At 45.9% G+C, this 27593-nt stretch overlaps 1 protein-coding gene across 6 annotated transcripts in view; it reads right to left on the reverse strand.

Annotated features, from left to right (window-relative positions):
* LOC141974649 (rap1 GTPase-activating protein 1-like) overlaps positions 1 to 27593 on the reverse strand; it is a 58932-nt gene that overhangs the window by 25924 nt on the left and 5415 nt on the right. For 5 of the 6 annotated variants that reach the window (XM_074934576.1, XM_074934539.1, XM_074934557.1 and 2 more), the window contains exons 2-16: positions 23654 to 23747; positions 23114 to 23149; positions 15742 to 15789; positions 14157 to 14195; positions 13877 to 14068; positions 11962 to 12065; positions 10883 to 10961; positions 10249 to 10302; positions 10071 to 10154; positions 9137 to 9237; positions 8048 to 8177; positions 7663 to 7818; positions 4827 to 4898; positions 3315 to 3401; positions 1165 to 1299 (exon numbers count right to left, since the gene is read on the reverse strand). In XM_074934576.1, the coding sequence (XP_074790677.1) occupies positions 1165 to 1299; positions 3315 to 3401; positions 4827 to 4898; positions 7663 to 7818; positions 8048 to 8177; positions 9137 to 9237; positions 10071 to 10154; positions 10249 to 10302; positions 10883 to 10961; positions 11962 to 12065; positions 13877 to 14068; positions 14157 to 14195; positions 15742 to 15789; positions 23114 to 23131 (1299 nt within the window). In that variant the 5' untranslated portion in view covers positions 23132 to 23149; positions 23654 to 23747. The remainder of the gene's footprint in view (positions 1 to 1164; positions 1300 to 3314; positions 3402 to 4826; positions 4899 to 7662; positions 7819 to 8047; positions 8178 to 9136; positions 9238 to 10070; positions 10155 to 10248; positions 10303 to 10882; positions 10962 to 11961; positions 12066 to 13876; positions 14069 to 14156; positions 14196 to 15741; positions 15790 to 23113; positions 23150 to 23653; positions 23748 to 27593) is intronic. The other variant, XM_074934566.1, reaches the window with a different exon arrangement.

The following is a 27593-nucleotide window of genomic DNA, read 5'->3' on the forward strand; positions in this document are numbered from 1 at the left end:
CCAACCACCTCTACAGGTGAGTGGGGAGTTGGCCCCTATTTTGTCCCGAGCAACTCTGATGAGAGCTGCCAACCAAGAGGGCTGAAGTGCCAAGTGAGGTGCTGGTACCTGAGATATGGCTGTCTGTCCCACTAGGCATGTACCACACATGGTGCAGGAAGAAAGGAAGAGAGAGGCAGGCAGTGGAGTGAGAACCAGCACACTCATTCCCTCCTGTTTGAGTAGGCCAGTGATACTTTGACTGAGGCTCAGGAGCTGCAAGTTGCTCTTCAATGTGTCTCCTGCAGCTCTTTGCAGCACATGATATTAAAATACCGTGATTTAATTATTAACCAAGCTAAGTTATTAATCAATCAATCAGGATGCTTTTTATTGTCGAATACTTGGTCAGTCATTTTGCTGTGAGAATAGTATATATATAAAGAGAGAAAGTAAATGAAACAATGAAGTCACACAATTGTGGCTCTTTTGGGTAATGTTGATTGCTAATTTGGGTTCTGAATCATTGAGGTCTAAGCATCACTGGTATACGCATTCCCTCCCTCACATCACCCTGACCCTGTGTTCCTGGAGATTAGCCACTGATACCACCACATCATACAAAAAAGAGCTCATGCTTTTAGAGGAAAAGAGATGTCTCTCAGTACCCAGATACTACAGCAACAGTTGTGTTAGAAACAACCATCTGATGGGACTTCCCAGCTGCTGCTGCTGCCCTGCAGATAGAGCCAGTGTGATGCTGGGGGACAAGAGGCTCTGCCCCCCGAACACATCATACTTCCTTCTGCAAGTTCCTGATCTCTTTTCTCATCAGGGGAATTGGGTCCTCCCTGCCACTAGATGCCAGCCAGGGCCAGGGGGTGTAGGGCTTCATTTCATCCCATCCAGAGACCTCACATTAGGAACAGCATGGGATGCTGTACTGTGCCAAGCTGCATCTCCCCTGAGTGGAGAGGGAGAAGCTGCATTTCTCCTTGTGAGGTATGTAAAAATACAATGCAAAAAGTGGCTGTTGAGAAGGAGCCATATTGTCCTCCACTCCCTGCCACCCCAAGCACATGTGCCCAACAGGGCTAATGTATCCTGAACTGGGACTGAGCTGGGTGGCGGTGGCTCTGCAAGAGGGATAGGTTTAAGAGGCTGCAGCAGTTCTTGATCTCTCACCTTGAAATTTTCAAAGAAGCCACCACCCCCATTCTCCATCTTCTCATCGTCCCCAGAGGCCAGGCCCATCATGCTGCGGCTACGGAGCTGCAACTCCTCAAAAAGGCTCTCCAGGAGGGCACTGCGAGTTCGCTCCTACACCAGGGCAGAGAGAGAGAGAGAGAAGGGACAGAATAGAATGACAGAAAAAATAAAGGTTTCAGAGTAGCAGCCGTGTTAGTCTGTATTCGCAAAGAGAAAAGGAGTACTTGTGGCACCTTAGAGACTAACCAATTTATTTGAGCATGAGCTTTCGTGAGCTACAGCTCACTTCATCGGATGCATAAAGTGGAAAATACAGTGAGGAGATTTATATACACACAGACCATGAAAAAATACACATTGTAAGGAGAGAAATACACATTGTAAGGAGAGTGATCACCCTCCTTACAATGTGTATTTTTTCATGGTCTGTGTGTGTATAAATCTCCTCACCGTATTTTCCACTTTATGCATCCTATGAAGTGAGCTGTAGCTCACGAAAGCTCATGCTCAAATAAATTGGTTAGTCTCTAAGGTGCCACAAGTACTCCTTTTCTTTTTGAGAAAAAATAAAGGACAAAGCACTGAGAAAGAGGGAGAGAGAGAATGGACTCTATGTTTCAGATATAATTGATACATCCCACTTTCTCTAGTGTTAAGAGGAATATGATTTCTTCCAAATGTGGACCCTTCCCTATCTTCCTTATACTTCCTTAAGCTATTTTTGGTGCCTTTTTCCATTTCCCTCGGCCCCTCCTCAGAAGAGCCTAGGAAATGAAATCAGGGTGGATAAAAACTGACTATTTAAAATAAATAAATAAGTTTCTTCATTTAAATCATATTTTCTTTCTTTAAATTAAATACATTTTTATTCTTAAAAATAAACCTATGTTAAAGGCCTAAATTTACTACAATCTATTAAAATAATTTAAACTAAATTTACAAAATATAATCTTAAACCAGTACATGTCTGCTGCCAAAGTTTAAAAAAATGTCACTGCTCAACTGGTGGAAGACACTGGCTAAGCATCTGGAACCAGAGTTTTTTGAAGTGCTAGCTACTGATAGTCTTTTGCAGGCACAGCACGAATATTTTCTTCCTTTCAGTTTATTCAGCTAGTTCTGTTCAATGACTAGTTCATTCAAAGTTAACAAATGGACCGGGAGTTTAAAAAGCAGGAAAGCTTGTCTTCCTCTTCCAATCTATGAATAAAAACTAGGTGTGAAGATGAGGCCTACTAGTTCTAAGGCCTTGAAGGACTTGTTGCCAGAAAAAATAGTACAGTTCACTCACTGCTGAGGATACTTACTTTGTTTAATAAATCAGTTGATTTTAAATGCAAACATGTTCTGATAATCTTACTTTTTAAATTTATTAAGTAGTTTTAACTATATTCCAATTTCCATCCAAATACAGCTTCACACAAATCACACACACAAAAATCGAGTAAATGAAGAAATGCATAATTCACATCTTCTAACATAATAAACAAATGTAAAAATTAAGAATTTGAATAAATGCAGGTTAAGCAATATAATTGCTTAAATAAATGTGTATAGACATAATGAATCCTCCTGACTAGCAAAAAGAAGTATCAAATTTAGTGTCAAAATTATATTTGGTTGCAAATCAATATGCTTTAATGGTTATCAACCAGTGCAAATAAACCTTTCTTTAGGAAAATAACTAAAAAATATAAATGGAAAACAAGATTAAAATTGATTATTTAAATCAAGATTTTCTACTTGCTGATTTAAATCAATCTACCCTGAATCAAATGCAAAAACCTAAGTGAATGCAACATTAAGATTGGGTGGCTTTCACTGTAAAAGTCAAGTAATGTAACCACTAGGGTTCTAGTAGCAGCCACTTTGCATGTATGCCAGATATTCTATTCTTGTTTTGGAGGGGTTAAATGTGTACTTTAATATAGATATAGATAATAAAACATACAAGAAGCACCACAAGGCTGAGTTAACATTTAATTTACTTTACTTTATTTTTAAAGGGACTTTAATTTCCTAAGAGTTTCTATGTCTTTCATTAATTGTGCAGCCTTAACCTGGCACTAACACAGTTTTTTGCATTTATTAAATATTAATGCGAACACTCACATACACAGACCCACCTCTAGTTTGGCAAACTTTTCAGCCCGGTAGCAGCTGTACTCAGCATTGATTAGTTTAGCCAAGAGGAATTCACGAAACTCTGAACCCTGTGGGAAAAAAAGGAAGTCTAGATTGGAAATGGTAACCTAGAAAAGGCTCTGGATATACATTTCCTTAACCCCCAGGGTTATCCAACCCAATCCTGGAACCAAATTGGAAACAGCAACCTAAAGGTGAAGGGGTGTGTGATGGTGCACCCCATAAGGCTTTATGGAAATATGCTTATGAATGTATATATATGACATAACTGGAATATGTTTTATGCTACATATGCCATGTAACATATCTCTGTAAAGGTTATGATCTACTGAATCTATTCAACCTATTTGTATGCATGTATCATTTTTGTATTCAAAGTTATGAATATTGGCTGTGTACTTGCTTGATTTTTAAGTAGCCTTTGTAAAGCATTTGGTCAGCTTCTTGAGAAAGCAATGTGCAAATTAAGTGCCCTATCAAGGAACACTTAATGAACAATGGATCTTGGAAGGCTCCAATCCACATAAGAAGTCTTCCTGGAGACAGTCAAGATAGCATGTGGGCAATGGCTGCTGCCTGTAAAAACTGAGTCATGCATGGACATGTGACTTGCCCAGGTGACTCCAAAACTCCATCTTGGAGCTGGACTTTGCATAGGAGAGAGAAGGGGGTCTCCACTCACAAGAGAAAGTCTATTTAACCCCGTGGGAGACCCCTCCATTGTGTCTTCAGCTGGCTCAAGAGATAGCCTCTCCATCCCCAAGGATACTGGAAAGAAACTGGAACAAAAGACAGTAACTACAGGGGATGTGAGTAATTGCTGGACCCAGACTAGAAGGAGGCTAGTCTGTAAAAGGAAGCTTACTGGAATGCCTCTGAAGGTGAGGTTTTATCTGTATTCAGTGTTCTTACTGTATTAGGTATAGACTTGAGTGTTTTGTTTTATTTTGCTTGGTGATTCACTTTGTTCGGTCTGCTATTACTTGGAACCACTTAAATCCTACTTTCTGTATTTAATAAAATCACTTGTTACTTATTAATTAACCCAGAGTATGTATTAATACCGGGGGGGGGGTGGAGGGGGGGCAAACAGCTGTGCATACCTCTCTATCAGTGTTCTAGAGGGCGAACAATTTATGAGTTTACCCTGTATAAGCTTTATACAGAGTAAAACAGATTTATTTGTGGTTTGGACCCCATTGGGAGTTGGGCATCTGAATGTTAAAGACAGGAACACTTCTTAAGCTGCTTTCAATTAAGCCTACAGCTTAGGGGACATGGTTCAGACCTGGGTCTGGGTTTGCAGCAAGCTAGCCGGTCTGGCTCAAACCAGGCAGTCCCAAGCTGACAGGGCAGGAAATCAGGGGCAGAAGTAGTCTTGGCACATTAGTTGGCAACCCCAAGGGGGTTTCTGTAATCCAACCCATCACAGGGTGTGTAAACCACACACCTGATCCCTGCATCGCTTGCTTAGAGGACTCAGAGACACAAACCTCTTTAAATACGGCTGGATTTGGGAGAGGGGGTCCAAAGAAGGGGACGTCATCTCGAGCTGTTACTGAAACCTAAAACAAAACAGAAGAAACCACTTCAACATCATAGCAAGAACCAGAATGTCACATCCTCTCACAGTGATGAGCTTGTATAAGAGCGGAAACAAAAGTCATGGACCCTGAAAACATCAGGCGACGTGAATCAGTCCCATAATACAAAACTAAGGGGCACCTGATTTAAATAAGGGTAAATACAAATAAATCAAAGGCAATACTTCTCCACAGCATGTAGTCTGTAGTGTAGTCAGCAGATGGTTCTATGCCAGCTAAATCCCAAGTGTATATCTAAATAATATATTATTATATCACAGAAGAACTTCAGTTTTATGAATACCAGTCTTATGAACAACCACTTATCCAAATCATTTTCCCCAATGGGAGGAAAAGAATATTATGTAACAAAAGTGATGTCAATGAAGAACAAGTCAACATCCCTTCACATCCTGATGCCTTCAATGCAATGGAAATCACTTTACTGTGGTTTGAAGGACAAAAAGAAAGTGATGCAGTGCACCAGACTGAAATTTATGCACTGTATCTGCTGCAGTATTGAGATATTCAATTTAATGAACTCCTCAATCTCCAATTAGTTTCTAACATAGGAGTTCTACCGTAATATATACCCAGTTTATATAGCATTTTTCTTACATACATACACACACATATGGCCTTCATTACCATAGCTGAGTACCTTACAATCATTAAATTAATGTATTCTTGAAATATGGGGCAGCATTATTCTTATTCCCATTATACAGATGGAGAACTGAAGGAGACACATTCAGCAGCGACTCACCCAAATCACAAAGGAAATCTGTGGCAGCGCCAGGTATTACACACAGACATAGCAGGAAGAAAAGGAGTACTTGTGGCGCCTTAGAGACTAACAAATTTATCTGAGCATAAGCTTTCGTGAACTACAGCTCACTTCATCAGAGAATCCACCACAACTCTGGTAAGTTCTTCCAATGGTTAATTACCACAATTGTTCAAAATTTGCATCTTATTTCCAAAATGAATTTGTCTGGCTTTATCTTCTAGGCATTGGATTTTGTTAGACCTTTCTCTGCTAGACTGAAGAACCCTCTAACTGAATTGCTGTTCCCCACGTAGGTACCCATAGAATGTGATCAAATCACCCCTTAACCTTCTCTAGGGCCGTCTCTAGCTATTCTGCGCCATACACAGCACCCCTGTGTGTGTGTGGGGGGGCAGGCCTCCGCTGGGAGGCGGGGGCTGGCTTGGGGGACAGGGGGGAACCACCCCCCAGCACTCACCGGTGGCTGGCTGGGGTCAGGTTGCTGCACTTCCTGCCACTGGTGAGTGCAGGCCTGGCCCTGCTGCAGTCCTCAGGGGAGTGGGGGCGGGGCTGGGGCGGAACAGGGGCGGGGCTCAGCAGAGGCTTTGGGGAAGGGGTGGAGTGGGGGCAGGGCTGGGGCGGAGGCCATGGGGAAGAGGCGGGGCAGGGGCTGGAGCAGCACGCAGGGCACCTGGTGCCCTACGCAGTTGCGTACTTTGCGTATGGGTAGGGACTGCCCTGACCTTCTCTCTGTTATACTAAATAGTCTTGAGGAGCTCAATCTATCTCTATAAAGCAGGTTTTCCAGTCCTTTGACTATTCTCATGGCTCTTCTCTGAGCCCTCTCCAATGTATCAACAGCCTTTGTGAATTGTAGGCACCAGCACTAGACACAGTATTCCAGCAGCGGTTGCACCGGTACCAAATATAAAAGATTGGAGAAGGAACTGTATGGGCTATGCATGCAATGGCATGTATGAGCTCGACTGCGCAGGGAGCAGCCTGAGAACGTGGCCACTATGAGCCTGCCTTGCACAACATGGAAGGGTCAGCCAGAGCCCAGAGTGGTGGCCCTGGATCCAGGGCTGGATTTACACCTGAAACACCCCTAGGCACAGCATCTTCAGTACCCCCCCTGCCTCCTTATGTGGCCCTGCCTGGAGCCTCCCTCCCCCAACCCCATGTGGCCCTGTGAGCCCCCAGCAGCCCATATGGCCTGCTCTGCCTCCTAACCTGGCTCCAAGAAGGCTATTGTGTCTGTCACTTTTCACTTGAAGAAAAAATGCACCCACCACCTGCCTGCTTGGTGTTTGCCAGTGCCCGCCAGACCGGTCAGCTTCAGCCAGCTCAGGCTGTTCTGGTGCCACAGCGGTCTCTGGTGGGCAAAAGCACATTTTCTGCAGAAAACAAATTCTGCCTCCCTTGGACAAGAATTTTGCACATGCTGCAAACTCTACCTAAGGAGAGGGGGCATGACGTGAGACAAGCGGCTTGTGGGGCATCTTAGCAGCAGATGGGGCAGATCTGGAGGCTCCCCCACTCCCAAGAACTCCAGAGCAATGCAGCCAGCAGCAGTAGGACAGTAAAATAGCCCAAAATACTGCAGCTCGCACCTGCTAAAAAACCTGGCAACAGACTACTAAAAATAGCCCAACTGGGCTAGAAGATCACATACTTGGCAACCCTCCCCACACGCCCCTAGAATGCTGATGCCCATAGGCACATGCCTACTGTGCCTAACTGGAAATCCATCCCTGCCCAAATTGCTGACTGAGTAGCTGATGTGGGGCCCTGAGACTGGGTGCGCGTTCATAATGGTGACTGTTATTGATAAAGCAGTTGGAATGACGTCTAGTTGAATTCCTGCCTCCCCAAAAGCTGGAGGAAGGGTCTGCACTCCAGGCAAGGGGCAGGAGTTTGAACTAACTACCAGCAAGGGGATCCCCGACCAAACAGGGGCCCGCTGGCTGTGTTTACCTTGTAGAGAGTCTCCCCAGTGGAACCATGAGCAAGCTGTACCACCACATAGGCATGCAGGAAATTAGATGCTATCATGTCAGGGACAAAGGGAGTGTTTTCATCCTGGAAGACAATGGCCACAATGTCGTTCCCAATGTGACGCTTCCGCTGCAGCTGGAGGGAGCAAGTGAGATGAGAGAAAACAATAAGAGGGGAGATTCCTTCCCTAGCCACCAACTTATCCAGCAGTCCCAACCCACACCCGCAGCTGGAAACTCAACCCCAGCCACTAATCTACCCATCCCTAACCACTGCCTACTCTAACACCCACCCAGTCCCTAGCCCCATCCACCAGTTCACTCTCCCATCCTCCTGAATCACTCGGTGCCTCCCCTTATGGTACCTGCTGGGCATCTCCCTCTGTGAATGGCAGCTTCGTAGATACATGGAACATGATCTCCTTGCCCCGGAAATTGGTATAGACTGATTCAGTGCCAGTTTGACCCCTTGTGACATCCAAGCCTCCTCGGAACCTGAATGCATTGGTACCATGTGGTGGGGGGAAGGAAGTAGACACCAGTAAGGTTGTCATCAGAGACAGGTTTAAGAGCTCAGTGGTTGAAAGGCACAACACACCCCAAAAATCAATGCAGTAGCTACACTAGAGCTGCACAAAATTCCTATTGGCATCATCCTCTCTCCACTGAGAACTAGAGAGGCATCTATTCCTGCCAAACCAGGTGGCTTTGGAGGAGCAATCATCCCTGCCACTCTCAGGGGAAACATCTCTAGCTGAGAAATGTGGAGTGCATGGGGTGCCCCACAGAAGCAGACGGTAAGGACCAAGGCTTACCAATGCCCGTTGGCACCTCAAAGCAGCACAGGATAGTGTGATATGGTCAATGCTCTGTCATTCTCTGTTGATCCTTGTGGGTCAGTCCTAGCTGCTGTCAGTCACACACAGCTTAACATTTGGGAGAAAAGCATCCCAGGAAAGAGCCCCAAGAATCTCCCATGAGAAATCCCCAACCATTCAGCCCAGCTCCCAGGCATGAGACACAATCCCAAACACTGCCTATTGGAGAGAGCCAGAGCTGGCAAACCAGACTGGATACTGAGACATGTAAATTCACAGCACCAGCTGTGAATGGGACTCCAGCAGGATCCCAGGGGAAACGATAGGCCAAGCCATTCTGGGAATGCCCTGCAGGATGCACAGCTGGAGCTCTATTTAGCCTAAATGGGGGCTGACTTCTTTTGAAAATCCAACCTATGATGTAGTGTCTGGATCAGGGATGTGGCCCTCTAACAGATGGACCCACAAAGAGGATATTGGCCTGCCAGCAGAAGGAGATCTGCTTTGTGATTTTTGGAGCTGAAGACACATGGGTCTACTTTGGGCTCCCCAAGTCTGTGCTTCGTACCTTAATTGTGTCTGACTGCAGCTCCCATGCTATGCTGATTGGTCATTCCCATGCTGTCCCCTACTCACCCACGGAAATCCTGCAGCTGGATCCTGTCTCCAAGGAACTCCAGGAACTCCAGGAAGCCCAGACTCTCTTCAGTGTTACTGAAGACTTCTTCCTCTGTGGTCTGGAAGGGGAGAGGAGATATGATAAGCAGAGGAGATTATTCGCCATACACACTCCCACTTCTCCTGGGGTCTGGAGAGGAGGAAAAGAGAAAAACTGATATGGGGAAGGTTCACTTCCCTTCTCTCACACAGAGTCTACATCCTCCCACCTCAGTGGGGTCCAGAGCCCTATCCCCCTGTATATAATGGAAAATTGTCTCCTTTTCCTTGAAATAAAACAAGGCCTGTCCTCCAGCACTGAGAACATGGAGAATGCGAATCTCACTCTGGTGCCAGCAGGGGGTTCTCTCCCTGTGGACAGTGCAGAGGAGAGAGAAGTCTCTAGGACTCAGAGGGCTTCCCTGGGTCCACAAGGATGAAGATCTCATGGGTCCAGGTGTATTGACAGCACCAAGGGGTCCCCAGAACCAATATGACAGAGAAGGTCAATGCCTGCAGGGGGCACAGTCTCCCAGTTGAGGTGAACTGATGTTGCAGCAAGGAGAGCAGACATTAGGACAGAAAATGATACATAGTACCAGTGCTTGGCACCACTAGGACCTGTTCTCACTGGAATGGGACTGGGGCTCATAAACAGCAAAGAGAAACTGGAATTCTCTAGGGCTGAAATTGCAGGGAATGAATCCTTGGATCCAGAGGAGGGCACTAGGTTTGGCCACATTGACAGGGGGATGTGGGAGAGAAGTCCCCAAGACTCAGAGTGACAGGGAATGAAAAAAATCCTTGGCCCCAGGTTGGCTTAAATTGCCTTCTATAGGGTTGGGGTTGAGAAATGTGATCTGGTGTGTTTGGGCCTGAGGGTGCTTGGTTATGGAGTGCGGAGACCTCTCACCTGCCCAGCTTTCTGGTAGATGACCCCAAATTTGAAGTTATTGCTTATGACGTGTTCATCAAAGGCAACAATGAGCTGGGAAGCCTGGGAGGGCGGAAAGCATAAAGTCTCGGTCACATCCCACCAGCAGCCCCTGTCATCAGAGGGATAGGCGGGTGGGAAGCTACTGTAAACATACCTTGGGGTAGAGGACAGGGAAGAATCGGTCAACATTCACGTCTTCACACAGCAGCTGCCGAGAGAGAGAAAGAAGGAAAAGTGGTGATTGATTACCACTGTTGGGAGCTGTGACTCCCCTTCCTGTACCCTGACTCGCTACAGGCAGGAGGAGGGTGAGGTGGGTATTGCTTTATAATCATCTTGCAGGAGTCTCTTGGTAAGAAAATCTAAGGCAAAGTGAGGAGAAAAGATAGATGAGAAAGGGCCAAAAGACTGGAGAAGAATAAGGGAAAAGACAGGTGAGAGAGACGTGAGAAAGGAAGCTGAAGAGTGAGAGTTAAGCAGAGACAGACAAAAGGTATGTCTACACTGCAATCAGAAGTGGGACTGCAGCCTGTCGAGACAGACCCGATCTAGCTGTGATCTATCTAGATCATATAACAGCAATGAAGTTGTGGCAGCACAGGTTAGCCACTCAAATGTGTAGGTCCCAGGTGGGCTTGGATAGCCTGTGGCTTCACTGCTATTGTTATTCAATCTAGTTAGATCAAAGCCTGCTCGGTTATGTCTACAGATGCTGCACTCACACCTCTGACTGTAGTGTAGACATACCATGAGTGTGTGAAAGAAAAGGTACTCAGTTAGTGTCTCACCTTTGCCATCTGGACTGCATTGGGGAACTCATTCAGGCAGGAAATGGGGATCAGGTCGTGTTTGGTACCGGTTCGAGTCCTGCCACAAACCGAAAAAAGTTGAGAACAAATGACAAAGGGAAATGCAAACAACATCTCTGACTGCTTAAGGTGACTCCTGCCGCACCTCCAGATCTCTTCTTAGAGAGGGAATATTGTTCTTGCATATTATTCTGGTCCAGCAAACTAAAGGGTTAATTAGCTCCCAAAAGGGTTGTACATGTTACATAGACTCTAGCTTAGCACTAGTGCCTAATGTCACTGGAAGATGGACACTGTTTAGGGTTCCTGTAGCCCAGTGCTTGGTATTAATTGAGCAGAAAGAAAATAGAGCTGGTTAGGCAGCTACATGGATCTCCATCACTCCTTAGAGACCTTTTTTGCTTTAAACAACAGTTAAGTATATTGCAAAGGAAATCCACATGCTGCTTCATCAACACAGAAGGGAATATTTTGGGACAACAATGGATTCAAACCCATTACTCCCGTACACAAAACTAACTGCACTAGCCCTGAGGTCATCCTCATAGATTAGGCATCATAACTCCCTTCTATCTGGCTTTAGCTGGCCTGCCAACAGCATGCCAGAGTCCCATTAAGAAGGAGTGATGCATAGAACCAGGGTCTCTTCCAACCAGCCACCAGCACTTTCCTATGTGTGTGTCTGTGCTCAATGAAAATATTCCCTGGTACAGCTCAGAGGGCTTTTAGATTCCCCCCTTTTTATGTAAGATTTCTGCTTATCCTTTCACTCTGTTTCCCCATCTGCAACGGGACAGACACACCAGAAATTCTCTTTCTGACCCCTCCCCACTCCTGGCTGCCCTGCAGCCCTCAGCTTCCTGAGGATAACAGCTGGGAGTAAAGAAAGATGAATGTTCAAAGATGAGCCAGAAGGAAAAGGGGCTTCCCCAGTCAGGGGTTTCCCTGCAACCATTCCTGGGACAATGACATTAGGTCACAAAATCCACACAGAAAGACTTCCTGGTAAAGTGGGAGACAGAGCATTGTACATGTGTTTCCATGCTGGGTGCTGTTACCTCAGCAACAGGTGCAAGTTGTCCTGCCTCTCAATCTGCTCATACTTCACAGAAAGGATCAGGTAGCCCAAGGTTGTGTCATTGGAGTAAAAGTTCTGATGCTCCTAAAAACAGGAAGTCAGAGAAGCTCATTCCCCCAAGGTACCCACCAGATTATACCTAGGATATTGCCAATCTCCCATAGTCCCCGAGAAGATACCCCTTCACCATTGGGTGTCTTTCCCACCATCCTCATCATCTCACGTTGCCCTGGCTAGGCTGCGAACATGATAGAGCTATTCAGGACAAGATAGAGCTATTCCTGGAGCATAGCTTCCTCCTTCCCAGGTCCCCTGTGAGGGCAGAACCTGGGCTGCACAGCACCAAACGCAGAGGCCTCTACCACTTTGAGCTGAAGCAGTAACTCCCTTGTGAGTATGCTGCAAGCGCTTAGTGTTGCTGGTGCTATCCACTACAGGAGTTATGGTCACTGTGAAGATATCTTGAACCCAAACTCACTAATACATGTTTCAGCAGTGAACCAAGGAGATCTGCTGGGCTGAGCAGAAGAAGAGAGTGCTTAGCATACAGTGACTCAGTAGTACTGCACTTCAGATTGTTCCTACAGTTGTGCAATACTCCACTCTTGCACATTTTCCAAACTCATTGGGTTTATGAGTCTCTGCTATACCGGACGAGTCATCCCACATGAGAAGAGGGGGAAACTCTTACTGCTGCTTGGAGGGGGGAGGGCAAAGGTCATATCAGCCTAGCAGTGTCATCTACAGCTAAGCCAAAGATCAGATCCAGCATGTATCTGGCTATGTGGGTGGCTCTGGAAAAATTCCCTGGTTACTCTAACAGATATGGGGTTAGTGGTGGCATACCCGGCACTTTGAAAGACTCCCAAGATAATAAATTTCAGTCTCCAGAATCAGATTCAGCACAACATCTCCTTTCGTTCAGACAAGAAGCCTCTGGTGCTGGGTCTGTACACTAATATCATTCCTACACTGACCTTGTCTCTGGTCTCAAACACCAGATGAATTTGACTTCTGCCTCAGTGAGGCCTCTTCTGCAGTGGAGACCAGATGCACACATTTTTTCCCCCGTCTGTGGGCTTGTACTGCAAGGGGTAGTCTGTTGAAATAAGCTGAGCCAACTCTGGTTTAGGCATCTGGTCTCCAGAACAGATCATGGTTTTATTGACAACTGATTGTGAGTTGGTCAGCATGATCATGAGATCCATCTGGTGACTGCCCAGCACCCCAGAGGACCCAGTTCAGGTGGAGCCTGTGGGACAGCTAATAAATGCCCATGCTTTGAACCTCACCTGGAGGCGGGTCTCTGCTTCCATGTGTTCCCATACCTGTCATAGCTGGAAATGGCAAGATCAAGGAGTACTTGGCCCCAAGCCTGTGTAATACATTGGCTTAGTGCATGCAATTATCTCTCTCGCTATAACAAACTGTTACTGAGAGCTACCAGAGTTTATCCTTTAGCTCAGCTGGCAGGGCCTTCTACATTTTGTGCTGAAGGGCCTGGGTTTGATCCCCATGTCCAGCTGAGTGTCTGTATGAGGTGGCCACCATGATTCATTACAGTTGTTTCTCTTCCATCTCCCAAGGTCTGTCTGTGTCCAGAAGTCTCAGCAAAAGATCCCCTTTATATTAATCAGATCTGAGACCTCTCTCTTCTCTAACACACGGGACACTACCCAAGGCGCAAAGGGGCACCCCTGACATAGCTGTGATTCTAAGTAGCACATTGCTGGGTATGTAGTGGGACACATCTTATTTAATTATTTTTGGCACTGGGGAGGTGTGGGATCTGGGTGGGGGGTGTGTGTGTGAGGTCACCCCAACATCTGTCAGGAGGCCCTTGGGATACAGTATAGTCATGGAGTGGAATGGCAGGCTATGGGGTTCCCCCTTACCTTCCCCAAGAAGTGCTTGCGGTACAGCTTGGCCGTGGGGTCGCTTTCTAGCTTCACTTTACTGCTGCAGGGGGAAGACAGGTCAGGCAGAGCCGAGGTCGAGCTGGGAAGGCTGTGGCAGGTTCCTTCAATCCAGTAGCCCCCGAACTGGGGTAGGATAATGAGGGGGTATGGCCACCCTTTCCGTAACACCTGTCCCGAGAGACAGAGGCATTGCTTTGTGAGGCAAATAACATTACTGAGGAAGAGACTGAGCAGAGCAGAGCCAGCTGTGACTCACCTCATGGATGCTGGGGTATGGGATATACTCCTCTTCTCTCTGAAATCACAAGGGACTACAGAACTGAGGGAGCCTTTATAGTACCATCTTCACTTGGTGACCCAGGCTGCTTGTCCTCCACTGCCACTCCTCCCCATCCACGCCTACTTCTTTAGAGTATCTAGGTTAGGGTGCATTTCACAGCACACAGCATTATAACACACAAAAACTTCAGCAAATAAACTCCAGGGGCCAGATTCCACTCCCCTGCCCCAGCTGCACAGGGCACAGTGAGGGAAAAACAGAGGAATCAAATTGTGAACCAGATCGAGGCAAATTAAGCCATGTGTGGCCTGATAGCCTTAGTCCCTTGTCCCATGCTGAGAAGAGTGCTGGATTAGTGCCATGTTGCTGCATAAAGGGACACCTGGGGATGGGGGACAGTGTTTATGCAAGTGGGGTAGAGCAGAGTGCACTGGTATCACTCTTGCATTCTGGGAGCATGAGGGGTGTCACTTAAACCAGCCTGCAGATGGTCAAAGCTACACTGTAGGGTGTAGTTGAGGCTCTGAGGATGCTCTGTGAGGTGGGGAAGGACTTTTCCACTCACCATTTGGAGAGCCTGTGATCCCTGATTAGAAGAGGTGACCCAGCTCCCAGATAGGGCAGCTCTACTCCTGCTCTCTGAACAGCACTATTACCAAATGAGTGAGTATGCTGATACTAAGGGGGCTCTGTGCCATGGAACAGTAGAGATAGATGCCTGCCAGAAGCCCATTTTCACAATGCTAGGCACACTGAACCTTCTCCCCATCTTTCCTCCGACACCATAAGACAGGGCCCCGTGCAGTGAGGCTCCATTTTCTGACAGTGAGGGTGGCTGATCCACAACTGCAGGGGCTGCTGTGGCTGTGTAAGAGGATTGGGGGAGAACCCTATGTTAAGCCACTTTAATGTTCTTCTAGCCCCCCTCCCCCTTTAACCACGCTTGGCATTGACACGCCCCTCCATCCTACACACTTCCCACCCACCTTGCTTCCTTGTGGGCGATTTTGTTAGCTTACCAGGTTAGAGCACCAGAGCAGACACAATAGAAAAAGAGAAAGATCTGAGCATTTGAAAAATGGGACCCAGTTCTTTGTAGGCTAATTAGGTGAGAGCCATGGACTTATTAGGAGGATCTGGTGAGATTTCAGGTTGACCAGCTGGCACCCACCCTAAGCCCTTACAGGTTCTGGACTCACGATGCTTACTGAAAGATATGAGACTCAGTATAAGTTTCTCTTATAAATGTTATTAAAACTCAAACTAAAATAAAAGCAAGGAAACATCTCACCAGAACTATGCTATAATTAATAATACTAAAGTGACTGATTGAATCTGCTTGGATTTTGAGAGGGTGTTTATTATATTTGCATCATATTGTTAGACCCTATTGTGCAACATCCCCAGAACCCTGCGATAGAAACACAGACTTGAGTTACAAATACTAGACTCCTCATCCCTCAAGGAGGCTGAGGAAGCCAGAGTGCAGGGCAAACTGCAAGTAGAAACCCTTTATTTGCCATTCTCAATAATATATGAGGCACCAAAGACCTAACCTGACCTTGAGCGGAGTTGGGAGAGAACATCTTTGCTCATCCAGACGACTCCCCTGGAAACACAGAGACAGAGATAGTAAAATCTCACAAAGCAGCAAGTCCGTTTTCTCTCCCCACTGCCTCACACCCCATGCCCCAGGTTGTGTATTTGAGGACATCCTTCAAGGCCCCCCCTTTTATCCACTGTTTTGGGAGATGTTGTGGGGGAGGTGTGACGTTTATGATTAAAATATGACCATGTTGTTACCACCGTTATACAATTGCAACAAATCCTATACAAAGTATGCCATATAAGGTGTCAATGGAAAAGTTATGGTTTGCTGAATATGATTATCCTGTTTGTACGTGTGCATCATTTTTGTATCTGAAGTAATATTATGAATATTGACTATGTACCAGTATTTCAAATGTGTTTACTCCTGGGGTAACAGCCAAGTTTGCATCCAGTCTGGCCAGCTGTGATGGAGTAGGGAATATTAACCTGGTAATGTTGCATGGGAGTTTTACTAGTTTACTGTCTGCATTAATACTAGATGGTGGTGGGATATAAGAGTGTGACTTCACTGAGGGATGATACTTGACAGCCAGCACATAACCTGAGCCCAGGAAGGGGTTGGAGCCAGGTGACACCTTCTGCCCAGGTAACTGGACAAAGGCTGACCGAGGAGCTGGGGTGTGTGGCTGGGTGAGACTGCTGGAGGGAGTTTCAGTTTGGAGCTGGCTGGGGAGACCAGGGTGGGGGGGGGGAGGAAGGGGGGAAGGAGGCCCAGAACCTGGGTCTAGGCTCCCCACCCCCCAAGATGGACCTGACTGAGGGGTCCTGTTTTCTGTACCTACAAGCTCTGTTTTAGACTGTATTCCTGTCATCTAATAAACCTTCTGTTTTATTGGCTGGCTGGCTGAGAGTCATAGTGAATCGCAGGAAGTGAGGGGTGCAGGGCCCTGACTCCCCTACACTCCGTGACACCAGCACATTGTGAAAGGATGATTCAAGTTGATGGCCTATCAAAGAACACTTAGCTCTCAGAATGGATATAGAAGAAGCTTGTCTCCACCCCATGGCCCTTCCTGAGTATGTTTTAGCCAGAATATGGGTAATGGATCATGCTATCGAAGCATGCAAGGGCATGTGACTTGCTTACGTGACCCTGGACTCCATCTTGTACCTGTACTTTTCCACAAACTAAGACTGAGAGCTTTTCCCTCCCCATGGGAGAAAGTATAAAAGGCCCTGGAAGAAACTCCATTTTGCCTCTTTCCTGCTCTGATCTCTGGACTATGGATTTACCCTAACAGGAGCATTCCAACCAATGGACTGAGGACCTTCCCATCTTTTGGAAGTTACCGGAGACTGTACAAGACAGCAGTTTATTCCATCACTGCTTCAGGCCTGATACACTCATTCCAAAGTTCTTGTATGTATTTGATTCTTTTGACCATTTTAACTCTCTCCTCTTTCTTTTATAAATAAACCTTTAGATATTAGATACTAAAGGAATGGCAATAGCCTGATTATTGGGTAAGATCTGAGTTGGATATTGACCTAGCTGTGTGGCTGATCTCTTGGGAATCTTTCTCACTTCTTGTTAACCAGTTTGGTGAAACGGAAGTTTACTTTTGTTACTGGCTTGGTATATCTTATGGAAGAATAACCACCAGTTTGGGGTGGACACCTTATTTCTCAGCAGTTTGTCCTGAATCTGGCATCCTCAGCTGTGACTGAGGCACAGTTACAGGAGGATCACAGGGAAGACTGTAGGTGGAGAGAAGGGTGATATGGGAGAGAAAAAGTTGACACTTGCCTGCCAAAAGGCCAGAAATTTGGGGTTAAAACTAACATGACCCCAACTTCCATCCCACAGAATTTAGCACTTCTGGTCAAAGAGCAGAGACATGTACTCCCAGCCAGCTTCTCTCACTTCTAACTCTCCAATCCCTCCACCTGCCTTTCCGCCCACTCCAAACAAATGGGAAAGGGGGAAAAGAAAGCCAAAGAATGGAGTTCAAAACTTTCATTCCTTTCTTACTTCCTCCTTCCCCACAAAACTTTGCCAGGCTGGCATCTCTTTGATGCAGAGACTGCCTCAGAGTTTAGAACCCTGAAATACTGATTCTCAGTTGAGAGAAGCAGCCAAAATTCGCTTTGGGGATTGAGGCTCAGAGACTTTAAGGCCAGAAGGGACCATTGTGATCATCTAGTCTGACCTCCTGCACATCGCAGGCCAGAGAACCTCCCTCACTCACTGGGACAAGAACTGTCTTTTCCTCATGAAATGGACAGTCCCACCTTGCTCCCTTCCAGGTCATGGAATTAATCCATGTGCTACAGATAACAGACAACTGTTAGTTGAATATCACACACACAAGGAGCCAGAAGTAGACAATCCCAACATGGAGGTGAACTTCACATTTAAATCAGGCTCATAAACAGTAAAGTAATCCCTCAGAGTGGATCTCCAACTATCCCTGTTTTCCCCTCTTTGGCTGTATAAAGAAAGATGTAGCAGATAAAATCAAGCTCACATAGTTCTCAGGAGTGAGACAAAATATAACACTGGAAGTCAGAGGAGAAAAAAGAAAGTCTGCTGTAGCATTGACTGGCCACATAGTAGCACCAGAGAGGCATCAGTAACAGCCATGATAATGAATGATATTTCTCCAGCTCATGTCCAATTGAGACATACATAAATAGTTTCTTGTAGCACCCCCAAAGTTCTGGTGCTGTACAAACATATAGAAAAGCACAGACCTTGCCCCCAAACTCCCACAACCTAAAAAGACAAACAGAAAAAAGGAAAGGGTGCACCAAAGTGCCAAAGGTGATGAACAGCACAACTTGATAATGTAGATGTTTCTGGGATGGGCCCGATTTTCCTTCTCTAGCCATCATTAGCTGGCTGATTTCTTTTAGACATCACAGAAGGACTTTAGGAAGGACTTGACCATGGAGAAGAGAGTGGCTTTGAGGATGAGCTCGGGAGGGTGCTCATGTACAAGGAGCAGTGTGGAAGAAGACATGGAGATGGTTGTGGGAGAAGCAGACAAATGGGATGCTGATGTTGGCATCATTGCAGATGGGGTGAAGGTGGCACCATCAAAGATAAAGGCAGATGAGAAAGGAGGACAGGGTTATGCAGGCTCTTGAAAAGAAGGCTCATCTCATTTTGGTGACTGAAATCAGATTTACTTGCTCTTTACTCCTGTTAGCCTTGCAGAGCCAGCACAGCTCAGAGACCATGAGCTGAAGTTTATCCTATCTGTGCATTAGCCATGGAATTGGCTACCAAGTTCCACCTGTGCAAACTCATTGAAGACAGTGGAGTCACACAGGTATCACTCATGGCAGGGTATTCTGGCAGAATCTTTACTGCTAGTGATGATGTTTGAAATGGAAAAAAGCCTAGCTTCATTCTCAGATCCCAGAGGGAATTTTCAGTTATAAACAACATCATTTTACCTATAAACTGAGCACATCTAATAGGGTGTGGCCAAATTAATTTCCATCCAGAGAATTACAATGAGATGACATTAAGACTGTAAAGTACTCAACGATCAGGAAATGCCAAAGTTGAGGTTGGACATGCACCTTACCCCAGTGCACACATATTACATTACAAGCTTTAGTTACATATTCACATGCTATTTTTCATATAATATCATATACTAAACTATTTTGGTACAGTCTTAGGTACAATTTATAATATTTTGAATTCCTCTTTAATTGCACTAATTTAATTGTCATAACAGTTCAATTTATCTTTATAAACTTGGGCCCAAGGTGTCTGCTTATGGAAGCGGATTTGGCTCCATTGATTTCAATTACATCTAGAAAAACTTTGGTCTTTACACCTTTTATTGACAGTTTCCTTCTCTCTACTGTGTACATTGTAATAACAGTCAGTCAAAGCTATAAATTTCCTTTTCAACCGCCAGTAGAGCTGCTTCAAATATCTTTTAAAAGTGAAAAAAAAATGCTGAAATTAGTTTTGTTTTGAAGGGTTTCAAATGAACCCATTTTCCTTTTTTTTTTAAAGTTTATCTTCTGTTGTTTTGCTTTCTTTCTCAGTTAATTTTTTTTTTAAAAATTCACTGTGGGATTTTCAACAGTGCCTATGTCCCTCTCTTGTGCTCCCTAAATCTCTTGGGTGCTTTTGAAAATCCAAGCTTCAATTTTCAAAAACTAACTGGGGAAAAAGGAAAAGAATGGGAAAAACAAAAAAGGAAAAATAGTAAATGAAACATATTTTTTAAAAATCACAAGAGATATAGTGAAAACTTTCACAAAAAATGAAAATTTTGCTACATATTTTAATTTTAAAAAGGTAATTTTTCTATTAAAAAAGCTGTGTATTCAAAAATTTTGACCAGCTCTATCCAGCAGCATAGCCTTCCTTAGTGCAATTCTGGGGATGAGGCAGTTAACTACAATGCTAATTTAGCTACACACGTGCACAGTAGTCTTCATTACATGCAACAAAGAAGCTAATTTAGCTGCAAAAATCAGGTGGCCTATACATGCCAGCAAATTCTCACCAGCTTTCTGTGTGGTTATGCACAATCTTTGGCACATAAGCCTAAGAACAGTGGATGAAATCCCCTTCATAAGAAGGGCTGCACTCTAGGCAGCCATTAGTGTGCTAGGGTGCTCTCCTCCTACAGAGTTTAGGAGGCAGGCTGGAGGGGAATCCATACTTTATAATGTGCACTTGAGCTAGGCAAAGAGCTCTGCATGTCCTTCCAACACAGAGTTGCATAAGACCTTCACTCACGTACAGCATGTCCTTCCATAGCTATGAGAAAATCTTCTGCAAAGTGTACTGTGCCATTTTCAAATCTTTTCTCCCACCTCTGGCTGAAGGAGGAATTAAACCTGTCCTCTCATATCCCCGGCAAGTGCTCTAACCACTACGACAAAAAGTATAAGGTGGGGAGCAGTCACCTCCACCTCCAGCCACTTTGTGTGGCAGAAGGCAGGCCCAGTTGTGGACTGCTAACAGAGCTAGGCTCCTAAATCCAGGTTGTCAGGAGGCACTTGAGAGGGGTGGGACTTAGGACACACCCTTCTCTTTGGCATCTCCCATTGGCTAGCTTAGGCAATTCCCCATCTAGTGCACTGGCATTTGTGAATCACATTCCGAGGTGCCTCTCTCTTTCCATGTATTGTACAGGTCCCTAAGGGCTTGTCTACACATATAGCACTGCTGCAGTGCCTCTGGTGAAGACGCTCAATGCTGACGGGCATATGCCGATGGGAACTCTCACCTCCGTGAAAGGTGATAGCTATGTCAGCAAAAGAAGCTCTCCTGCCAACATAGTGCTGTCCACACCAGCATTTATGTCGGTGCAACTTATGTCGCTCAGGGGTGCAGCTTATTCGCAGTTTGTCATAAATTATGCCGACATAAGTTGTAGTGTACACATAGCCATAGGCTATGTCTACACTGGCACTTTTGTTGCTAAAACTTTTGTTGCTCAGGGTTGTGAAAAAACACCCCGTTGAACTTTGGACAGCACTTTGGTGGCGGGAGCCGCACTCCCATCAACAAAGCTACCACCTCTCGTTGCGGGTGGTTTTATTTAAAGAGTGGCCACACAGTGCAGCTTACAAAGGCGTGGCTGCAGCAGCACAACTGCACTGTTATAAGGTGCGCTGTGTGGACATAGCCTAACTCAGGCTTTGTGAATCACAGTGTTGTTCCTATGATTTTCTAAATGCCTAAAAGTTAGGCATTACAACGCTTAGCCCTGGTCTACACTACAAACTTATGTCAATATAACGACGTGGCTCAGGGATGTGGATTTTCCACACCTAAGAGCGACGTAGTTATACCAACTGAACTTCCAGTATAGACAGCGCTATGTTGATGGGAGGGCTTCCCCCGTCGACATAGCTACTGCCTCTCAGGGAGGTGGAGTACCTACGCCGATGGGAAAACATCTCCAGTCGGCATAGGTAGCGTCTTCACGAAGTGATACAGTGGCGCAGCTGCACTGCTGCAAGTGTAGACAAGCCCTTAGAGTTACAATGCTTATGTCCCTTTCTGGATCCAGGCTACTATCAAAGTGCTGCATAATGCACTATTATTACTGAATATAGCTCAATACTTTGCACCTGGAAACACCATAAATATTATGTCAGTTTATGGGACAATTAATTTCCAATTTAACTTGTACTTTTCCATTTAGAAAAGGGCTGATAGCTGAAGGTCAGATTTTGCCACCTTTACTCACACTGAGTCATTCCTTACTCTGCAAATAATCCCAGTAACACTGTTCACAGAGTAAGGTGCTACTCGTCATGCATGAAGGTGGCAGAACCTGCCCCTTACAGCTCAGAGGTGTATACCTATAAATACTGCACACAACTTCTCACTCACTGAGGGCTAGCATGTACCTTTAGTTACAGCCCTGAGTAGGGGGTGGCACATAGATGCAGGAGAAGCACTGGGAAGAGAAGCACAATTCTTCTCTGAATTCCTCTCTTCTATTGCAGCAGGGAGTTATTTATTATACTGTGTTTCAGGGTACAGCATCTTCTCCCTTATGGCCTAGCCAGCTCTACTGCCTAGGCAATTAGATTGTAAGCGCTTTCAGGCAGGGTCTGTCTTTTTGTTCTGTGTTTGTACAGCACCCAGCACATTGGGGTCATGGTTTACAAATGGGGCTCCTCGGCACCATGGTAACACAAATTAATAATAAATGATAACATATGTGGGGGTGGAGCCACCCAGTCCCTTTCCCTCCCCTACTTGCAGGGAGTGTACTGGAAGTGCAATGCCTGTTCTCCCTGCTAATGCTGCACCAGCTAAGCAGTAGTCATTACTATTCACTCCCATCAATTTGATTTAGTTGGGGATCGGTCCTGCTTTGAGCAGGGGGTTGGACTAGATGACCTCCTGAGGTCCCTTCCAACCCTGATATTCTATGATTCTATGATCAAGTAAAGGAGTTTCTCAAGGGACATCCTTCTAACACAGCCACCCTGATAGACTCTCTCAGTGAAGTACAGTGATCACCCTTAAAAATATATAAAGGGCGGAGTTAAGGTTTCACATTAGCTTTGGCATTTTCTGACATTTGAGTGCTGAACTCTGCACCGTTAGTGTTCTCTAAGGGACATATATTTGTATTTAAACTAATCGTGGGTGCACCCCCACATTGTTTGAGCCCCTGAACCTGAGGGAGTGACAGTGAAGCTACACTACCAGAGAGTTGGAAGGGGCTGGGTAGAGCCAAGAGAGTCAAGACTGGGAGAGCAGACCAGTCAGGATTGAAGGGCACAAGTGAAGCTGCTGTGAAGGTGCAGGGACAGGACAGGAATAGGAGCTAACAATGATCAGTTACCAGAAATTAAGGATCCCAAATACTGCTCCTCACCTGCATTTTTTCAATCATTTCAAACAAATCCACAGTCTGTGAAGAGAAAAGGATGACATAGAAAGAGATCTGACATTTCTGTGAGAGAGAATGTCATCTGCAGTAACACCAGCTATGACAAAAATCACAAGGGTCCTCATGCTTCAGGGCAGAAATTATTCATCTGCTGAAGTCAGGAAAGGAATCCCTCTCCCTACATGGATGGCACAGTACTGAACAACTGGCCAGGTGCATTGTTTTCACCTTGCACTGTTAAAGGCAGAATAACAGCCTGATCTGGTATTGGATTACCCAGGATTCTGGACTAGATGGACCATTAGTTGCCTCTGAATGGCCAAGATAATGGCCTGCTCTGTTATGTCAAGAGACGGGAAGTTAAACTAGATGGACCAGTTTCTAGGGCACTCACTGAGAAATACATATCTGTGCCCACAATACAGCCCCCCCCCCATTTGTAATGCACATTGCCTGCTTCTCTCCCCTGTTCTCAGATGCTCTAGGCATATTTCCATTCTGGAGAGGGAGGATGCAGCTCCTTACCTTGTTGTGAACAGCAGGGGTAAGTGCAGTCTGGGGGTCCTGGACAGGAGAGTCTAGGATGTTACTAATGCAGCGCCCCACTTCATCAGATCTCCTGAAGGGAGACAATCACCATTAACCCTTATAGCAGTGGTTCCCAAACTGGGGTTTGTGAACCCCTGGGGGTTTGCAGAACGTTACAGGGGGTTCACCAGAAAAATTTCACTAATGGCAGCCAGAGGACCCTGGGCATTGGAGGCAGCAGGTGGGACCCTGTTGCAGGGCAGACAGTCCGAGCCCAGGGAGAGCGGGGCTGGGCAGTTGGGGCTGGCTGCCCAAGACCTGCCCCCGTCAGCGGGGGAGCCGGCCGCCTGAACCCCAGTGCTCTGCGTAGGGCTGGCAGCCCGAGCCCCAGGGAGAGCGGGGCTGGGCAGTTGAGGCTGGCAGCCCGAGCCCCAGCACTCAGCGGGACCTGCAGCCCGAGCTCAGTGGAGCTCAGTTGACTAGGGCGGTCAACGGGGTCCAGCAGCAGGAGCCCCACAGATTGCGGAGTGCCGAGTGTGGAGGAAATTTAAACTTAAATCCCTGGAAATATTTATTTTTAGGAGGGGGTTTACGAGATTTCACAATTTGATGAAAGGGGTTCGTGGGCTGTTAAAGTTTGGGAACCACTGCCTTATAGCATCCAGGATGCCAATACTCATAACGGTCTCTCTCAAAAAGTGCCCGGGCCTCCCTCCTCACAGTCGCTGATCCCTCCTTCCCCACCCAGCAAGAGACTCCTGGTTCACTTATCCCCTGCACCCCTCTCAGATGTGCCTCTCCCCCACTCCCTGCCACTGGATCCCTCTCTCTGCCCACCTGCACCAGCTCCCCACAATTCCCTTTCCTGTGGTTATACATGGTCGGCCAAACCAGTTCCCTGCTCTGGGCTCCTGATCCAATGGCTGGGTTGCAGTGACAAGATGGGTAGGTCCTAGATGGAACAAATGCTGGGAAGTGGGGAGGGTTTCCAACAGGGGGGACAGGACCCACTCTGGGATCAGGACTAGCCTCTGATCTATTAAAAACTGTCAGGTTCCCAGGAATCAGCCACCTTGAGACTGATCAGTATCTGAAGAGCTAAAAGCCCTTGGAGTCACTGAAACCAGAACCTAAAGACAGACCCACTTGCTACAGCCTTGCTGCCAGACCCAGGGATGGGAATATGCCCAAGCCAGGGCAAGCAAAGAAGAAAAGCAGGGGTCAGAATGATCACTGCTAAGGGGGTGAGCAGAGCAGAGCAGAGGAGGGTCTGCTGCCTTGTAAAGTTGCCAACTGTCACAAATTTATCATGATTTTGGCCCCTGCTACAGGCCATCTTGTGCTGACATGAAGAGCTGCAGCCATCATGCAATCTGGGGGAAGAAAAATCAAACAGCAACCCTAACGATGTCTAGCTGTCTAAGGGAAGCTGTATTATACTGCAAGCTCAGCTGACAGCATCCATAAGGTTTAGCCCCAGCACTGTTACTAGCAGCTGTTAGCATTTCTGTGCCATTCACAATACTTATTAAAGGCCAAAGTTGGTGAGGGAGAGAACTATTGTTTCACAGGTAACAGAGGCTACACAGTCAGAGCTGGGAATAGAAGCCAGGTCTCTAATGTAACAGTGTCCACTTTGTCATACAACGTTGCAGAAAGATCATACAAAAGTAAGTACTTATATAACTCATGCTAACACAGTGTGGCTCTGTGTCCCCCTCTAGCACCTAAACCACACAGAGGTTTAGGACTCTCCTGCTATTTCCAAGCTAAGAGCTCTGTAAAAGGTTCATGCTTTAACATCAGTGGTCCCAGGTTCATACCCCCCAGATGACCCAAACAGGGGTGGTGTTTGTTGTTACATTTCTCTATGCTGTCTGTAAGCACCAGGGCACAAGCAGCTCTGAGGGCCAAGAATCCTGATGCCCCACATTCTACTGCTGTCTCATGAGTACTGGTGCAACCCACTGGCAATGTGCATTTGGTGTCTGACTGTGGCCTGATCCACATAGAGGGTAACGGCATGCTTCCCCCATTAGTTACTCCTATAGCTGAAGTAGAGGAGATCTGTGTTGTGCATCTGAAGGTTGAAACCCTGCTAATGACACAAATGGGAGTAAAACAATATAAAAGTTGATCTAAAGAGTCTGGAGTAATTGTTGGTATGTCTATATGCAAACCACTGTAGTTAATTTGAATGTTGTGCTAATCATTTTATTTTTTATACTTGGTTAATGGGAGATGCTCCTTTAAGAACAGGGCCAGGCAAACAGCGTGATCTGAGACTGACAGCACAGTGGGGGCGATTTACACCGTGTGTCCAGAGAGCAGACGACTCTGCCTGTGTAAACTCCAAAGGAGATCAGAATTTCATTCAATAAACTCATCTCTCCAGAAAGAAGTCTCATTCTCAAAGATGCAAGATTAGTGCTTTTGCAAAAATGAATGCCTCAGTCCTTTGTAATGCAGTATAGACTCAGAACCTTCCACCTGCCGATCACCAGTTTGAATCCTTCCCTGCTCAACAAGGATTAAAAGTTGTTCCCATCTAATGGATCTTCAGTGGCCCCCCTATGAAATGAGTCTGGCTGAGTCCCAGTTACAAACTCATCACATCACAAACTCACCACCATGCTTTGCACTCAGTTGTAAGCTCTTGGGGCCAGGGACTGTCCCTTACTGTGCAAATGGAAAATGCATAGCACAATCAGACCCCAGTTTTGGCTGGATCCTCTAGTAAGAGCTCCTTCAGCAAAATCACCTACCTTACTAAGCATCTGCCAGGGTTGGCAACAAGACAAACACATTGCAGGTGGGCAGGGGGAATTTAAAATAAATAAAATCAGAAGACAGGACAAAAATGGGACTTAAACTTTTAAAACAAATTTCATGATTTTTGGGAGACTGACTCATGAATTTTGAGCTTTGGGGTTTTGCAGTACTGCAGGCCCACAAGGAAGGACCATTTCTCTGCATATGTGTTTGTAGGAGAATAAAAAAAACTTTTACCCCCAACGAGCGGCATTAGCTTTGTTGGCAGGAGAGCGCTCCTGCCAACAAAGTGCTGGTCACACTTGTCATCGGCAAAACTTTGTCTTTTGGGGGTGGTGGTGTTTTTTTAACACCTCTGAAAGACAAAAGTTTTGTTGTTCAATTGCCAGTGTAGACATAGCCTAAGCTGCACGTTCGTCTATCAAGGAAGGACAAAGTGTCCCAGGCCAATCAAAATCACAAAGGAAAAGGTTGGGAAAGAGAAGTAGCAGAGGGCCAGGGGAGGGCATTCAATGCTATATTAAAACTTACTGAGAACTCTTTAACTCATGCCACTTTTTAAAGAGATATTTCTTTATGCAGAAATTTTTGTTAACCATACAGCTGTACTACCTGTGTTTGCAGGAGAATAAAAAAAAAATCAAAAAACTTCCACCCCCAACGAGCGGCATTAGCTTTGTTGGCAGGAGCGCTCTCAGAACAGAAAAACAGGAACCCACCCCTGGAATTATTTTCACTATCTATTGCTTACATTTTAAATAGAAAAGTAGCCAGGCAATCCTGACCTATTCCAGTCCTTCAGTCTCCACATTCAGCCCTGAAATCCTGTGGAAGACCCTTTACAGCCCTCTCAGCTATCCATCTCCACATATACTCTGCCAGTGCTTCTCCATCCTGAAAATAAAACCTGCACATCCACTTTGACAGATGTCACAAGCCCTTTAATTCCCCTTCTACAGGCATTCGTAGGAGTGATTTGTTGCTCTCTGGAAGGGAAAGTGTCCAAATCCTCATGAAATTACTCATAGGGGCTCATGGTTAAAGGGTGCATGTGGCTATCTTGAAGGCTCTTCATGGGCTTAGGAGTCCAGCCCAGGGGCAGAAACAACACTATGTGACTTCAGGAACTAATCAAATGGCCATGAATAGCAAATTACAGATAACT

The sequence above is a fragment of the Natator depressus genome, chromosome 1 (genome assembly GCF_965152275.1).
Source record: "Natator depressus isolate rNatDep1 chromosome 1, rNatDep2.hap1, whole genome shotgun sequence".
Lineage (NCBI taxonomy): Eukaryota > Metazoa > Chordata > Testudines > Cheloniidae > Natator > Natator depressus.